Raw genomic sequence first — 18,965 nt, 5'->3', positions numbered from 1 at the left:
AGCAGAGGGGAAGTAATGTATGAGTGAGGGAGCAGCTGGTTCCTGTACGGCTCCATCCTGACCAACAACGCCTGTGTGTTGGGTCAGGTTAGGTTACAGACGCATCATCATCCGTCTCTCTCTCATTTCAGTGTTGAATGTTCATAGTATCTTTTCTTTTTATTTTAAGAGATAGATAGATAGATAGATAGATAGATAGATAGATAGATAGATAGATAGATAGATAGATAGATAGATTTAAGATCGGTGGAATCAACATGAAGCTACAGCCAGCAGCTTAGCTAAGCACAAACACTGTAAACAGGAATAAACAGCTTGCTTGTCTGAATGTAATTACTGCCCACCAGCACCTTTCAAGCTCACTAACATGAACATGTCATCTCATTGGTTTTTACACTTTTTACACATTTTATGCAATTTAAACAAATTTGATTTAAGTGTTGAGCTTTAGAGATGTTAGTAGGCACATTTAGTTAAATTCAAGCTGTGTCCCAATTCATCCTTCAGAGGCTGCATTTGTAGACCGATTTCATCACAGCGGCGCGACTAAGCTGTCCCAATTTCAAAGGCTCCTTCAAATGCAGCCGAGAAATGCGGCCCTCTATCCCAAGATTCATTGTGCGCCGGTGATGAAAATAATATGGCAGCAAAAGCTCAGTTCAACAGCTAACGGTACAACTGTTCAAGGGCACAAGTTGTTGGGAAAAGTTACATGTTGTAAAGGTTGCTAGGCGACAGGAGCCGCACTTTGTGACGCAATGGTAAGGGCAGGCACAGGTAGGCCAGACCGCCAACCTCCGGTCTACAACGGCTACAAAGGACCACACCTCCGTAGACCGCGTCCTCCGAAAGGATGCGGCCCTTGAATTGGGACACAGTTTCAAACCGAGCCAGGCCAGATTCAACCCCTGCTCTCAGAGTGTATGCTAGGCCAAGCTAAGCTAACCAGCTGCTGGCTGGAACCTCGCTGCTTCTAGTTTTGGCCAAATGGCAAATCTAATGAGTCATAGGACAGAGATACAGACAGAGAAAAACAGAGTACATGACGTCTGTTGTCTGAGGAGGAGTCTACATTTCACTTTGTCTTGTCCTCATAAATCTCTCCCACACACACACACACACACACACACACACACACCATTTGCTTGTGCACATGACCAAACCCAGACATGACTAGAAAAAGCAGCATACTGAGGTAAATTAAATCAGAATAGACTTAAATGCAGTCTTGTCATGATGGTTTATTTCCCCAGTAAATCAGCCCTCTCAGATGACGGTCCCAGGTGCTGCTCTCTCATTTTATGAGAACATTTAAGCGACTGTCTCCGCACAACTGAACATTATGTATCCACAGCAGAGTGAGAGTGCAATTGGTGGAAACTTTACCAAAATATAAACAACAGTTTCATTCCACAATTTTACAAATCCTTCTATGGAGTAAGAAATGGTACAAAATAATACTGTGATTATTTTCTAAATGTTCTTATTTAGTAAGTGCAAGAGTGTACGATTTATTTCCCACGGTTTCAGCAGATTGCTTTTGATAAGTGTGCTGGGATGAAACTCTCGGAGCAGCAGTTAAATCTGCCTCTTCCTCACTACCATTACTGAGGTGCCCTAGAGCAAGGCATATAACTCCCAACTACTCAAATCAAAGGTCCACCACATCAGACTGAGTTTGTACTGAGCAGCTTTCAGGTGTGAACATGTAACTGTATAGGTGAGGAGCAGGCTGCTCCTGCAACATACTAACCCTGGATATGCAAAGGATACAGTACTAGCAAGAGCAAGAGGAAACATCATTTACAGTATCACAGTAGTAGTACCTAGTATGAGAATGTGAATAGAATTTAATTCCGGCTTTAGGGACCAAAAACATACCAATGTGCAGAGAGTGCTCTTGTTTTTCTACGCAGTGCCCTTAAAAACAACCAAACCCGTCATGTCAGGTCTGGGGAAGCTACACGCTGAGTATTCCCCCCCTGATGTGCCAAACCAAACATCCAGCCATTTCCATATGGTTTCATTTGACGTTATCTGTCTGAAAACAGATATTTCCACTAAGACATCACGTGCTGAGCAGACCAGGATCATATATTCTTCATTTTTAACCCACAGCACCAGATGGGAAAGGTTTACTGGCATCGACACTGTTTAGAAAATAGTGACCACATTAAAGTCTACTATTGAATCTCAGTTACTTTCCTGCAATTGTTTGATGTTGCACATTATACGTCAGTCACACCCGAAATGGCATCTGGGTAAGCCACAAAAAACAATTGAAGCACAAAAAAGTTGACACTGGGGACCCCGGTGACGTTACATTAGATTAACAGAAGGTAACATTTATTTATTTAGCAAACGGCCACAGCAGTGTGAACCAAGGCAACAAAAACATTTAAAAATGGAAATTTTTCAAATGGAAAAATATGTTTCTGTTTTTGTTCTATAAAAGATTATTGCATCAATCAAACCATGCAAATCTCTCAGCCATCAGTCAACCATACTGCCTCTTCTGTAAACACCATTAAGGAGATTTAGAAGCTGTTAACCCTTAGCCTCTCTGCGGCTTCTTTTGCCCTCCTCTGTCACTTGACTGGCTGAACCCTGACACGGAGGTGACCTCTGGTAGCCTTGCATGACTCCTCACTCCATCCTCATTTAGACCACTGATGGATGTTGTAACAGATATCGCTTTCATTGTCCCAGCAGGTCTGAGCAGATTCCCGCAGTGGGCCTCAGCTCTTCGTTGGGGAGAGTTAGGTAAACAAACAACTGAGTTAATATTATGAGGACTGAATGTTAATTATGTTGCTGAAGCAATCTATAATAGATTTCAATTTTAAAGTAAGTTGATCCAAATGTGGCAACATGTGAAAGTCAGGTCAAGAGTTGAGACCTAATGAACATTGTGCGATAAGATGAAGCTGTTCTCATTCACATGTTTTTCTGTTTCTCTTTTCAGACGACAGAACAAGTTTGAAATAGTGACTGAAACGTGAGCCATTAACCTCCAATCCATTTCCAAGTTGCTGCTAAAGCCTGTGCTGTGATTTTGAATAATTTACTTAAAATAAAATGATTGCTCAGAGAGAAAGTTACTTACTGGCGGCTCTCTTCTAAGTAGCCAAAGCTTGTCTAAAAAGTCACTAGATTTGTCGCTAGATGCTTTTTTGAACAGCGACAGATGCGCTGAATCGGCAATGCTACAAGCCGTAAACGGCCCCTAATAGAAACTGTTTGCACCAATTCATTTTGAAAGTGCAACTGTCAGTGGGGAAACTCCAACTCTGCCACGTGGCATTCAGCTGACCAATGATCAGATATTTTGACAGAAGCAGAAATATGCTGTCTGTGAATATTTTACTGATACGTTCAGTATTAATTATGACTTGCCAAATACATAAACTAACAACACATCTTCATTATGTTAATAGGAAACATAATCTCGTCACAGTTTCTTACAAAGCATTGCAAATTAGTTTCATATAAAGGCAATTTCTAGGAGACAGGGTTGGTCAGGATCCAACAGACCTGTCAGTGAGTGGTGCACAAGAAATTCATCATAATCTGCCACTGCAACATTCACAATCCATCTGTGACCAACCATGTCACTAGGGGGCAGGGATCTTGAGCATATTGTCATCTTTAAATAAACAGCAGATTGACAGATTCTGATGTGAAAGACTAATTTAACACAACAAGACTAAAATAATCAGTTTGACATAAATCAGTGGGATCACCACAAGTACATTTGCCTCAGTAAGTCCATGAGACCAGGGGTGACTGACCTCGGCAGACGAGTCCGTCCTGGATGATGGTCTGTTTACAAACGCTGCAGTGCTTGGCCTTCTTGAAAGTCTTCACCCGGAACGTATGGGAGTGAAGAGCCTCCAATTCCTCTGGCTGCAGTGAAGAGAAGAAAAAGAAAAGAGCACACAGGTGGAATGTTAAGTGTTAAAATGCTGTGACCTGATGGGGACTGCAATGAATCCAGGTGGTGCAAGTCATTTTGTTTTATCTTTTAAGTGCAGGTGATCCATAAAAATATATTCTTCAACAGCTTCATTTTATATAATCTGCCATATGCGAGATATAAGATTAACGCCTGACCACACATAAATCACATACATCCATATTCACACTCATCTCAGAAGCGACCCCTTGTCCACAGCACTACAGGCATACTGTATCATAAGAACTTCCAGCTACTGTGCTTAACTCTCTACATTAAAGTCCACCAAGGAAGTTAGGTTGCAGGGGCTTAGGTAAGCAGAAGAAAAAGTAGAAAAAGGAGAACACAGATTAATCTCTGCTGCTTTCCTTCTTTCTTTCACCCTCCCCCTTCCTCCCCCTCCCAACTTTTGTCCTGTCATCTCCTTTCCCTCCTTGCAGGTGTGTTACACAACTCCTTGGTGAAACTCTCTGACAGTGCTCCCCACCCCTGTTCAACACCCCTGTGTGTCTGTGTGCAGCCTGCTGTTTTCCCTCTAGTGTTTATACCATCTACCACACAATCCTTTTCCTGTCCGTTTTTGTAAACCAGGCATTCAGCAAGGCTGGACAGCGAACTGAAAAGTCAAGCTTTGACTGTTTCCTGCGGTGTCTTTACGAGAAAACGTCAACCGTGTTTCCATTTGCCCCCTAATGACCGACCGTGGGGAAATGTGACATCATTCATGTGGTGTATTTGCTCAGCTGCTCCCCAATGCAGCTTTGAGGTTCAGCTCTATGGGAACAGTGGTCCACTGAGTCCTCCTGTGAGGCAGACAACCTTACCACATTTTAATATTGTAGTTATTATGTTGTAAAAGTACTGAGCCACAACAGTTTTATATTCCATCTAATACAGTGAAACAGCATTTAACATCAATTAACCAACTGAGTCAAATGAAGGACACGAAGAACAGAATAAAATACAAATTTTACTGGCCACTTCAGAATATGCCTTTAATTGAGACGGTCCTGTAAATAAACGAGCCCATAGGTCGTCTGTGCAGCGTCATAGCAACGTTTTATTGCTAGGCGATATCTAGTGGTCATAGTTATTATGACAGGAGCAAAGGGAAAAGTGCGGTGACGTAGTATGAAGAGAAACAAAGTCCACGTCAGGAGGAGGTTGTGTCGGATGGATGAATATGACACAGGAGAGCGGTGTTCGAGTCCCATGTGAAAGAAGCAGTTTATGTTCTTTGTATTATCCATGACCGTTTGACAAAGTTAACCACATTGTTAATTATGTAACCATGACAACAAAGATCGTTTGGAAGTACTTATTTCAACAAAAGTCACAATCTTTTCCTAAAGCTAACCATGTCGTTTTTTGCGCCTAAACCTAAAGCACCCATGACTGTTATTATAGTAACAATGACAAGGAAGGTAGGTACGTCGCTGTTCTTATAGTCCGTGTGTTTACTATTGTAACCATGACAACCGAGGTCCGGTACACCTGCCGTTATTTCCGGAGACGCTCCAGTTGTTCAGGACCGAGGAGTTGTTGCTTTAATTTGACTGTGTAGTTAAAGAATAGACAGAACAATCAACACATAATCAAACAATATGAGAGACGGGCGTACGTGCCTTCCAATACATAAACATTTCTAAAATTTCTATTACTTCATATAATAAGTAGGCTTTGCTGGGTGAAGCAGAATGTAGACTTTACTGTATACTACTGTATATACTATACCACTTCCCCATTCACTTGAATCCCATAATCTTTCGTTAATCTGTATTTCTATTGTATTTATCTGTATGTTTTTATATTTGGTTTCCCTTCCCAATGTCAGCTCAGGAAAGTGAGAGAAAATGAAATGAAAATGTCTGAAATCCCATTATGTTTCTGTATGTGTCTGCGACCATGTGTGTGTTTCTCTGTGCCCTGAATGACACATTCAGAGGTTAAAGACAGATAATGGATGTGTTTTCAAGACAGGAAGAAACAGTTTAAAACTGTGTCTTGCCAGGAGGCTTCCATTAAGTGCATGTGCATGCTGGACAGGGCTGAAAGTGGCCATGTGGTTGGCATACTCAGGGACTTAGCACAGGAATTTTCATATGGGAAGACCATAGCATCATCAGGCAAAATCCAGTAGTTCCCTGCTTGTAAGAATTCCCAGACTACAAACCACAATAACCTTACAACCACTAATGACCCCTTTTTTTTTCTTCTCATCAATTCTGAAAGGCGACGTGTTGGAAAAGTGGCTTAGAGTGTGCAATCATAGCACAGAGCTAACACTTAAATGATAAACCAGACTGAGTATCTGTCGGACTGTGCTGTCCTCTCTCCTGTTATTAGCAGAGGGAACCGACTTAGCAGAGGGAAAGTAAAGCCCCTCCTCTTTTTCTGATGATGTCTTATTTCCAGGCTCTGCAGGAACCGGTTAACACACAGTCCTCCTCCTTATGATTCCATGCATTCTGTTAAAGTCTCCATCTCAGTTAAACAGTTGTATAATTTCTCATCTAAAGGAATATGATGAAGTCAGAACATCATGATGATACCAGTATTATCTTGGAACTCTAACTTTTTTAATACCTGCATTACAGGAGGGCATGGAGTTTCAAAGACAGGTGTTTACCAGGCAGGTAATGTCTCACAGAAGACACTATTGAATTATGGGAAGCGTAGGATTGCTGGAATTCCAGTGCACTGCATACACTCAAAAATCACAAAGCATTGTCCAAAGAAACACTCACTGCAATACAGTATCATGAGGCAAGGACCTGCATCGGCCATTAATACGTATAAGCACACATTCCTGGTAGATTACCTAACACCGTGAGCACCATATTTATGCTAACTATAAACTGATTGGCACCATGATAACTTACCAAGGTTGTTGGTATTATAAACTGTTGTGCTGATAAGCTTTCACACCCATGGATTTATTTCTCAAACTGGACCTCCTGAATCATATTTCATGATCTCACTGGTAACTAAAACAACACGTCCCCAAAACACAGTTCTTTGCCTGAGATCACGCTGTTTTATTTTGACAAGGAAAAGACAAACTAACTAGATGAAAGGTGGGACCCAGAACAAAGGATAATACAACACTCTTGGATTGTTTTATTTGTTAGTAGAAAACCTTTATGTTATCTTATCTAGCCTAGAAGAGTGTTTATAGTATGATAAAAGAAATATACATAAGAGGTTCCCAGCCAACAGTAATGACATTAAACACCTTGCCATTTCAATTAGGGCGCCTTAAGAATCTACTGTCAGTCTGCAGCGGCTCTGTGAGGCAATGCTTTTCCCTTTCATGCGGAAATTATGAAAAGTCAAGATTTTTTCCTGTTTTGTTATTCTTCATTAGACATGGAAAAAAATATTTTGAATGTTCTTTTTTAGTTAACACGTATTCTTCATAAGGTTTTCCACATGTCCACTCTGGCGGACTGCATATTATATAATTATATTGCCTATTAGAGATTCTCATAATTTGGTGGTTTCACACAATTCAGGAGCTCATACGGAGGTTTAGGAACTGAAACACACTGATGTTACCTCAGGCTCCATGTGACAGTTCTGTGTTTGTATTTCAGAGCCACATGGCAACAGCAGGACAGCCGAGCCTTCAGTCCATCTCCTGGATACGCCTTGCCTACATAACATGATTAGCTTAATCTAGTTAGGCTGAAATAATGACCATGGCTGTGCAGGACGCGCCATGTTGGCAAGGGGGCTCTTGCGGGGAAAGGGGGTGGAGGTCTCTGTCTGGCATCCATACATATGTTATCCAAGGTGCCGCCATGCCAAGGCTCCGGCTGGCACCTGCTGGGTTGGGAAATCTGGATATGGATTTCAGGGGATTGAGCAGGGGTGATAAGTGGGTTTAATGGTACTTTGAGTGTGTGCAGTATTTGTGGATGAGTGTGTGTATCTGTCAGTCTGTATTTTGGTGTTTCAAGGTGGACTGTTATAATAAATCAAATATTTCTCTATTCTGTCAGCATGACACCAGGCTTTGTGCAGGCGGCTCTGTGGTGACAAAAGAAAAGAAAAAAAAATCCTCTGCTTTCACTTCCAGACTGTTAAGGAATCAACTGCCAACATAAAAGCAGTCCATACTGTCAGCAGAATGAACAGGACCCGACCGCAGGCAGGTGTTAGAGGAACACCCCCTTTAATCGCTTTTGTCAAAGCGTCTACTCTCAAACCACATAATCCAAAACAGTCATTAAGTCCAGAGGAATGGACGTTTGAGCTGCGATGAAGTAATCTGTTTTGGATGCAATTACCACAAAGGTATTTGGGGAAGGACCGTGAACTAGCAGTGAGCTTTTGTGCCTTATGAAACAAACTGAAGAGAAGATATCAAGAAATCGATATTTATCTATTTATATTAGTTTTCAATGTGACATGATACACAAAGATACATTAATTTATATAATAAATAATATCATCAAAGTTTTAGAACACCCCTGAGTAACCTTAAATAGTTCAAAGTTAAGCAACAAACTGCTACAGGTCATTTCAGAGAAAACAGGCCTTTTTTCATGGATTAAGAAATTGGTTCACTTCCCGCTTTCCTGCAGCAATGGAAGTAAATCAAGCCTTGAAAATTGATGGAAAAATTCCTGCACGTGCCCCGAGCAAACCCTCCGTCTGTGCTCGTGTCAGTGTTAAAACATTATCAGGACAACACTGTACTGCAGGAAGTAGTAAGGAGGTAGTTCTGTATATTTCTATCAGCATGGTGAGAAAAAGGCAAGTAACAAAGGAAGACAGACTGGTCAGTCAGCGGTTCATCCTTCAGCCAGATAATGACCCAAAACATTAGAGGAACAGAACCAGACTTCGTCTTCACTAGAGCAGCACAGTCTCCAGACTTTCACCACATGGAGCTGGTTTGAGATGAACCGAACAGAGAGTGAGAGCAAAGCAAACTACAAGTGCAACACATTCATCTGAACTTCTGCAACAGTGTTTGGATGGACTGTCGGAGCAATATTTAATTTCATTTGTAGAAACACGTGACGTGTGATCAGCTGCTGGAAGAGTCAAAAATCTGAGTTAAATTGAGTTCAAATAAAAAGATCGCATGATTCCCTGTTTTTAAAATCTCCAGTTGCTTTTTTATTTGTGCTTCAATTTTAGATACACAGACATTGAATTATGTGAATTTAAATAACAGCTGGAAATATATAATATATATATATATATATATATACATATATATATATATATATATATATCATGTATCTATATTATACATACAACCATACGTGCTTCTCATGTGCTTGTGTTTTCTGTCTAATAATTTATGCATGAAACACATTTTCCAGATTCCAAATCAAATTACTTCTGCAAGGTGGGGTGTAACACTTTAATCAGCCCATGTTGCCATAGCAACAAGCCAAGTTTTTCCACTGTAGATGAATTTTAGCCTCTGCCTTCACTTCCCTGTGCCAAGGAACTTAATCAGTGTCAGTGGAATTTGCCTGAGAAAGTTTAAACTGTCTAAAATTGTCATTCAAAGTAAAAGCACAAGGAAAGTTCTGTTTCATAATGCACCAAATACTGTCAGTTTGAAGTTGCTGAGAAGATTCTTCTTATGTCAGATCACTTATGTTGCCTGTGACAGAACTGACAAAAACTGATACACACTACCCCCACCGCCCCACACATGCACAGACACACACACACTTGTACATTTGTGTTAAACAGGCAGAATGTCTCAATCCAGGAGTCTATTCAGCAGCCTCTTTGACCACTGCTGAGCCTTCTCACACTCTCCTCAGCCTCTATCCATTCACACACCAGGGCTTATGCAGTAGGACAGACAGTGTGTGTGTGTGTGTGTGTGTGTGTGTGTGTGTGTGTGCGGTGGTGGTGGTTGTGGTTGTGGGGGTGGGGTGGGGGGGCTATATGCCACTTGTCTTGAGTGAAGTGAGGTTCAAGGGGTATGATGTGTATGGGGATACTCAAAACGAAATTCCCTCAACTGGGTTTCATTTCTTTCTGGTAGAGGGGCTGGCAGTCGAGACATCCTGGTTTACAAGGCCAAACAAAGGCGAGACTTCTTCAGCAGGCCTGTCTATTTTAGTCCTCTTGGCCTCACCACAAATCCAGCCTCAGTCATTTAACCTCAAAATACTATGTAAATACGGCACGGCGCAATATAGCAGGACGCTCCCTTTTGTGAGTTCTTAATTGTTTCCGATCATTAGCAATGCACCCGGCACTCAGTTTGTTTATTGTTTGGGGGGGTGGCGGGAGTATATGGAGAGTCGCTTGGGGAGACATGGGTGATGAGGAGAGCTATGGGGGTGGGGAGCGAAAGAATTAAAGAGTTAAAGTCAGCCCTGCAAGTACGGTCACAGGAGATGTGGTCACTGACTGTTTTCTGTTTCAAAGTTGTTGCCATTTGCAACATGAAATGGCCTCAGTCCTTCGCATTCGCTTCACACTCTCACATTCTCTAATGGGCCACAAAGGAAGGAAATGGTTTCAGACAGGCAACCGGGACCCCCGAAAGCTGGGGTCAGGGTGTACACATACCCCCCCCAGCCCAGGCACTGCAGCTCCTGGGAACAGACTCCCGTTCCCTTAGAGACGCACGCATAATCTCCTGCCTCACTCTCATTAGCACACACGGGCAAAACAGGCACTCTCGTGCATAAATATGTGCAAACACACACACACACACACACACACACACACAGATGAACACACTGTCACATCAATGCACACACAAACATACACATGCATAGACACATGCCCAACCACCCCTCACACATTCCTCCCTCCTTTCTACTTTTTCCTCCTGATAAAAGTTCTTAAAGAAGAGAAAGATTTCCAGCCATGCATTTGTGCATTAAGTCTTATCATTTGTAGCGCTGATGCTCCTGTAAGATTTCTTTTAATCAACACAGCAGTATGTCTTGGTCGGTCCCTTCTACTCCTGGCATTTTTGCCATGTTACTTTTAATTTCACAGGAATTCAATGAACCTTCAAGGGAGGTGTTTATTAGCCTAACTTAAGGTAATTAGGCTAATCAGTTCAAAATTAATTGATTTTGAACTGAAATAAAACTGACACATTATTGCCTCATATAGTTCACATGGTAAACGTGTTACGTGTGTTCAGGGGTTAGCTGTAGGCAATCAGCCACATGGATGACGGCTGTGGCGCATATCACAACTGTTTCAGAAAGACAACAACAGCAAATCTAATTATTTCTAAATGTGAATCCTCATGTTAGCGTGAAAGGTCTAAAGGGAAGAAAAATGCTACTCTACCAGTCCTCAGTCGGAAACCATAGTCTGGTAATTGTATCCTAAGTATCCAACTTTTCCACGCTCGTTCCTCCGTTGGTCTCTAAACAGCGAATGCGGTAATAGGCCTACTGTTGTCTAACTGTTACTGACAAATTAGTCCAAAAGATTGCGATGATGATATGAAAACAAAATGAATAGCCTATTCATTGCAGTGCTTTTTCATGTGCATTATTGAGCTGACACTTCACTGAGATAAAGTTGAGCCGACACTTCACTGAGCCGGCACAGTGCCAGAGAACTTTAAGTCACGCACATGCAAGTAATACTTTTGGCTCTGGTTTGGTCTCCACCAACTCATATGGGAAATATATGGCTTTTTGGCTGCCAGATGATCCACTATACTTCCACATCTGGACCCAACACACAAACACGGACAATCTTGTGTCTGTCAAACAAAACCAAAGGATAACAGCTGGAATCTGCCCAGATGTGGAAGTATAAGGGCCAGACTGGGGCCAAGGGCCCAGGCATATGTTGGGCCAGGAGTTTTGTTTTGTTACCTGTACAGTATGGCCACAAGCTAACTTCTGACTGTATGCCAATTGTTGCTGGGCAGACAGTGGGTATAGGAGCTTCTTTTTTTTTTTTACAAAGAATGAGGCTTGTAAGAGTTGAGTAGAGGTCTGGAAAACCAAAAGAAGAGCTAAGAGAAGCTCAAAGGCTCCACAGAGCTGCATTGAGCTGCGGAGGTGGATCATAATTCACTGTGGAATTATTATTACACGTGGCACCTGTTGGATTTCACAGTGATTTGGTTTATTGTTAATGGAAAAATTTCAAACAGTGCAGCTTTAATGTTTAACCTGGACCTGGTACCACAGAGCTGGATACACAGAGCAGAAAAAAAGGAATCATATATAATATATAAAATATAAATAGGGAAAATAGCAGCTACAGTTTACAGGCTTAAATATTCATGTTTTTGGTAGCAAACTGACTATTCATCACCCACCTTTCACATGGACATTGAAAAATGTATTTTTTCTCCTACAAATATTAAAAATTACAGTGAGATCATATTCATCTGTCATAATTCTAATACACCAGCCAGCTGGAGGTGAATCTGGCGTCAGAGGGATTAAAATGTTAAGCAGAGCAACAAATCAAGGGTAAGATATACTGCAGTTTCTTTATGTGCTCCGTAACACTGGACCTGGATGTCAGGACACTCTGCCAAAGTAAAGAAAGACAGGAAAACAACCAGACAAGCAGACAGGAAAAGGAAGATGAGAACCTGACACAGACAGGCAGAGGAAAGAGAATGATCTGGTTGGAAAAATGTGGCTGAAATTTCAGTCCTGTAACAAAAAACCTTTCGTTTCTCTGGCCTTAAATCTACAAATACATTCTCATGTTTCAGCACGTTACACAACACAACTTTAAAAAAGGCACGACTTCCAGAAAATCACATTAAATTGAAAATGAAACTTGAGATGTGAACTTTATCTCATTAAAGCCATCAACTTTCAGACATCTGGAAATCTGCTATTTGTCTAATGCTGCGTCTAAAATTTCGGACAGCAGCATTTATGTCATAATAATGGACGTACTGTATTAAAGAATCAAACTGTTCACACTGGGCAGCTTCAGTAAGTGTTAGGTAATGTTATACTATGGAGATAAACCCTTCCAGACTCTGCTATGTGACAGACATTCCAGCTGAATAAGGTAACCACCAAGACACTGTTTTTCTCCTTAAGTTTAGAGACTCACAACTATTCCCTTCAACTGTTTTGAACGTGTGACTCATGCAGAGACACACAAACGCACCCAGACTTCACCTCTGATTACACTGGCATTCACTTTCAGCACTTCATGCATTAGCTCATACACGTGGAGCCGTGTTCACGTCTGTTTCAGTGCACATGGACACTCTCACATGCATGTATACTGTAGGGTATTTCAAACTCTGGAAAGCATAACAGTCCAGGTAGCCTAGCCTCTGATCCTTGGCTTTCATGCTCAGGTCTTTGCGTCTAATGGTTAGGGGGACTGTGAATTTATGTTTTTAGGAAGCATAAAACATATTTTATACTAGACAGCCACGAGGAAAGGAAACACAGATTAACAATAGGAAAATGTTTTACATCTACTTGAATGCTTGAATATTTTTTATCTTCTTGCAGTAGAATTACTTCAATATTTTTGGACTCAAAAAGTTCCAATCATGGTTATTTCATCATCGTTTAATTTTTAATTAGTTCAGGATTTGAGCAGATGACAGATCTTGTGTCACAAGGTCCCACACAGGAACCATGAATTGGCCTTTATAGTCTGACTCTGTGAGGCTGTGTTTAGGCACAGAGGTGCACTGAGCTAAATGCTAATATCAGCATACCAACATGCTCACAACAACAATGCGAACATTTTTATGTTACCATGTTTACCATCTTACTTTTTGCACAGTAGCAAGCTAGCATTTGGTAATTAGTACACACAGTACAGTTGGTGCTGACAGAAATGTCATTACTTGACAGAGAAATTTTGGCATGATGATGGTGATAGAGAAAAAGTGAAGGGGTCACCAAACTTTTGACAAATTCATCCTGAGGGGGGCATGAATATCTGAACCAAATGTCATTGCAATCCATCCAATAGATGTAGCGATGATTTACTCTGAACCAGCACGTCAACCTCATGGCAGCACTAGAGGAAAAGTCAGGGGATCACCAAAGTCATTAAGATACATCATCTGGGGACCATGAATTAAACCAAATTTTGTGCCAAATAATCTAACAGATGTTGAGATATTTAACTGGATAAGTGGGAATTTTGACTTGCTATTGGCACCAGAGTCATCATGATTAATCCTCTGGGGACCATGATTGTCTGTACAAAATTACATGGCACTCCTATAGTTGTTGAGATATGTTATTCTGGACCAATGTGGTGGATCGACCTAATCCACGGGATCACAATCAAACATTAAATGCTTGATGTTCGTACTGGAAAACACCAGATCTCTTTAACCTTTAACAAGATTACAGGTGGAAAAAAGTACTGGGACACTGAGCTGTAGTAGCAGATGGGAATAGAGTGACAGACACAAGCAAACTACACAGAAACAAAGTCAGGTTAGTGCACAGGCAGGCTGACAGATATACAGGCAGGCCACTGACAGCAGACAAGATAGAGAGGAAGGCCAGACTGGCCGTGCTTGTCTGTGTGGCAGTGATTTCCTACAGTCTGAATGAAGTCTATGAAAAGCATATACACACATACGCACCACGTCATCGCCCCCTCTAACCAGAGGCTATTGTTCGTCCTGGTGGAGCCAGAAGACTAAACGAGACCTCTCCAATCAACTGGGTTAATCAGCCATTGACGCGCCGGTCTCTCATATGGGACACCATATGCATGGATGGATATCTTAACAAGACACAGTTGGGTGACCACCGCATGTCTCCATCTGTGACTGTTTATGTGTGTGTGTACGTACAGTATATACACTCACTGACTCAATGAGTAAGCAAACAAAGCTACTTGCTGATGAGTGCAAAGGGTATTTTTGTTTCCCCTTTCTGCAAGATCTTCTCAACACACCCTCTCCTCTTTTTTTGCACCCCCCCATCCCCCCTTCCCATGGGGTAGGTTCCCATGTAACAAGGCAGCTATTCTTCATCTTTCTCAGCTAAACAGGGCCAGCTGACCTTTGACCCATCTTCACTTCTCTTCTTCCCCTCTGCCTGACCTCTTCCCTCTACACTCTGCCCTTATCTAGTCAAGACATGCCCCACCTCTCTTCTCCTGTCCAGTCACCTTATCGCAAAACATCCACTCCCTCTCCCGTCCTTGCTCTGTCTCCCTTCGTGTTGTCATATGACTACGGAAAAGCAAAGCAGTTTGTCCTGGCGGGCCATGGGAAAGAGGCAGAGAGGCTGTCACTTTCACCTCACAGAAAGTCAGTGAAATCCTTGTTGTGATCAGTGAGCAACCACAGCTGTTCGTTTGATGAAGCACGATCCTGTCACAGGAGCAGCTTTGTCAAAACACACACACACACACACACACACACACAGACACTTACACACACACAGCTTAAAGGTTAAAGATGAGAGAGCTGCCTGTGACATGGATGCAGAGTCTGACAGACTCGTTTGGACTGAAATATACAAGAACCAATGCTTTTAATTCACTGCTGCTTTGAATTCAGAGTAGAAATGTCTGTTTGCAAGGTCATCCTATAATTGATCTTCTTCAAACAATGTGCTCTTCTGATTCAACTCTGCGTTATTAAATAGCAGTAAACAGAGAGGCAGGACAAATGGGAGACATATGTTTTTATGATACATAAACTATGGAACATGAATTACTCTCTGAATCAAATGCAACCAAACTTGCTAATGTATCAGTGCTTTGACTTGATTCGTCTTCTGTACTGATACAATTGAACTGTTGCATGAATTGTACTATGTACATATAGGCTATGTTTAATGCAAGCTGCATTAGGGTAGAAAATATTTTTCCACGATGTCATAACAGTTTATGAACATCGTCACTATTTAGAAATAAAGCACTTTGTTGGAAGCCCATGAACACACCACAGCCCACCTTTGATAGACATCTGTCAACTCTGGCAGCTAACATGATATTCCAAGTATCAGTGATAACGTTAGCTCCACCGCAGAGAGAAATGACCTGTGTGCGTCCAAAAACATGACAAGACAGCACAGATTACTTAAAAGCACTACATTAACATAAAAAACTAATGTTGCCATGCTGTTTGCTGACAGTGCAGTGGTGCACTCATTCTGGTTATTGTAACATAATAATATATATTTTAGCATTAGCATGTATGGAAATCCTGCTGTTATTTCAGAATATACCAGACAAAAATGTATAAAGGCAAAGCGTCACTCCTTTCAAACAATCCAGGGTGTAACCACTATTGATCAGCAACACTGGATCATCAAAAGAGACTCTGTACACATCTCTGGAAAATTATAACTGTAACAATGTGATATATTTTCCATCCAAAGCCATTCTGCTCCTCTATCAACCGTCACAACTTCCCAAACTAAAACTCTGAACACATGTCAAACATTTCAAACGACCTAAATGTCATTTTGGGATTTAGAGATCATGCTAAGAGAAAAATTGCATTGTGTAGAGTGTATTCTGAGCATTTTGAAATGATTCTTAAGAGCAGAGCTAAAGAAATATCAACAAAAACTTATTGTGGAAAAAAAAGAAGGTAGGTTAAAACTATGTGTGCGTTTGTGTGTTTATTCATCTATGAAGGGGCTGCAACTAATGATTATTTTCATTATCAATTAAACTGCTGATTGTTTTATCTTTTAATTGTTTAGTCTATAAAATGTCAGCCGAAAGTGAAAACTGTCCACCACAGTTTCCCAGAGACAACTGATGTCTTCAAATGTCTGCTTTTAGAGGTTTTTCGCTGAAAAAATGATGTAGACAAACATTATTCAACTTGATTCTCACAGCTCTACAGAAGTGACTGCATTTTGTTGCTATCCCTAAGGGCTGGCAACCCAAATCATAAAAAGTTGGGAAAATAAACTGCTTAATCTGTTGTGAAATGTCTCATTTTGTTTGAACAACCCCCACATCCTGAAATTATTTCCTGACTACGCCATCGTACAGCTAAAGGAAACATGAAACATCATAACACACAAAACAGTATCATAATCACTATTTCAGATGAAATGAAACATTTCACTTCACCACCATGTGTAAAAATGCTTGTGAGGTAAAACATGGCTACGGCCATTTGCTATACAGTGACTGAATTATTCATCCCATCCCCATCAAGATATAGACGAAGTAATGAGAATGAAAAAGCATGAGATTAAACAACAAGAGAGATTCACAAGAAGATTTGTTACTAATAACTATTTTCTAGCTATTATCTGCACAAGTTTAAACATTGTTAGTGTCTGTATAAATCCCAGTTCAAAATATCTTGCATGAACCTAAAAAAAACGAATTTGTTATAACTGTTAATTAAAATTCTCCACACCCCAAGCCGATACTTACTAAAAGTTTAATTTCCTTATATCACAAGCAAACTGTACAAACCTGTAATGTGCAATGAGCTACTACAGAGCATCTCAGCTGTGACTTAATGTTCCTGGAGCAGAAGATTTCCAGATAACTCATCCAGACACTTTTGCAGTGACTTCTTGTTCAACTCTTAAAAAGACAAATGCAAAGCAGATAAAAAAAATAAAAAAAAACTTTACCAAGATAAAGCCTGTTTTCAGTTAAGTATAAAACCAACTTATCCTGAATGACATGTTACAGTACAATCAACAGTTGAAGAAGGAAGTGTCTGTGAATCCCCTAATTGTAAGCAGCCCACTACAGAACAAGTGCATTGGGCAACAATTCGCACTTAAATACCAGAAAGAAGAAGGGTTTCTTTTTTTCAACCTTTCCTTCCTTTCCTGTTTCTTCCGCTCTCCAGTTCCCACTAACCAAATGGCCTTACAATGAACAGTCACCTGCTTTTCATTTGGGGGAAAAATGCACCCCAGGCATTCCAGTCTCTCCTTCCTCCCACTCTGCCCCCCCCCCCTGCCCCTCTAACTCCACTCTCTACATGCATTTCATCTCAGTGAGGTGGATCCCAGGGAGGAAATTACTCAGTCATCCAGAAGTGAAGGAGAAAAAATATCCCGTCTTTTTCTCAGACCATCAGCAGCACTGAGAGAGTAACACGGCGGGGTCATCTTATCTTGGCTGTCAGGATTTGGTACTCAGTCAATTACGGGGGGTGAAAGAGAAAGAGGTTTTTTCGCAGGGGGGCTGCAAAGATGTTCAGCTCTCTAGCCGGAAACAATAAAGACACAATTTGTCAAAAACTAGTTATTACTTTATGCTGATTAAACATTTTAGTGTTGCATTCTGGGACACCCGAGGTTTGTTGAAAACTTTTGTTAATCTATACCTCTTTTACTGTCAAGTTTGATTAATGATCATAATCCTGCACTCAAAGACTAGGAACCTGTTGTAATGAAAATTTCATTAAATTTCCACCAGACAATTCATTGACCAAGGTTTTAGGTTCAGACTCGAACACTTCCACTTGCATATTAAAGTTCTGTTTTTAGCCGTGCTAGCGGCATGTCTCTTGTGATGGCTAATCCAATTTTGGATTTATTGCCATGAAATTTGATACAGGCATTCATTGTGCCCATAGATGAATTGAAATAACATGAGGGTCCCTTGAGTCTTCATCTAGAGCTGTCATCGGGTCAGATTTTTTATCGGTCTAATACTTTTGTTTGACTACTCCTATCAGCATTGGCTTTACTTTGTGTTTGATACTAAATAGCAAATGTTAGCATACTAGCATGAACTGCAACCTGACCTTCCGGTTTTTGAGGTTAACCGGTGGTTTACATCTAGTGGTAAATCCTCTGACATTCTGGTTCTGAAGTTTTCTCTTGATCACTGACAAGGAAACATGTCCGCCTATATCCTGTAGAGCTTTCTTGACTTGCTGCGAAGTCATTAAGACAATTTCTTCTCTAAATCATTTTCTGTTCATCCACAAGACATGTGTTCCTCGGTCTATCAGGTCATTTGCCTGTGTGCGCCATGTTGAAACCACACACAGCTGCCAAAGAAACATTTAATAGCCAAGTGTCCAATAATTTTATAACCTTTGCAATTTGGGAAATATGCATTAAATATATAACTCAGTATT

General features: G+C 40.9%; 1 protein-coding gene across 3 annotated transcripts in view; it reads right to left on the bottom strand.

Moving 5' to 3' along the window:
• The window catches only part of tns1b (tensin 1b), a 171,457-nt gene that overhangs the window by 111,457 nt on the left and 41,035 nt on the right, over positions 1 to 18,965 (bottom strand). For all 3 annotated transcript variants that reach the window (XM_087178478.1, XM_087178479.1, XM_087178481.1), the window contains exon 2: positions 3,792 to 3,906. In XM_087178478.1, the coding sequence (XP_087034604.1) occupies positions 3,792 to 3,906 (115 nt within the window). The remainder of the gene's footprint in view (positions 1 to 3,791; positions 3,907 to 18,965) is intronic.

The sequence above is a fragment of the Seriola lalandi genome, unplaced genomic scaffold (genome assembly GCF_002814215.2).
Source record: "Seriola lalandi dorsalis isolate HSWRI2012SDOR001 ecotype SW California unplaced genomic scaffold, Sedor1 jcf7180002054689, whole genome shotgun sequence".
Lineage (NCBI taxonomy): Eukaryota > Metazoa > Chordata > Actinopteri > Carangiformes > Carangidae > Seriola > Seriola lalandi.
The sequence above is the reverse complement of the archived record's forward strand: the minus strand, read 5'-3'. Positions and strand labels throughout refer to the sequence as shown.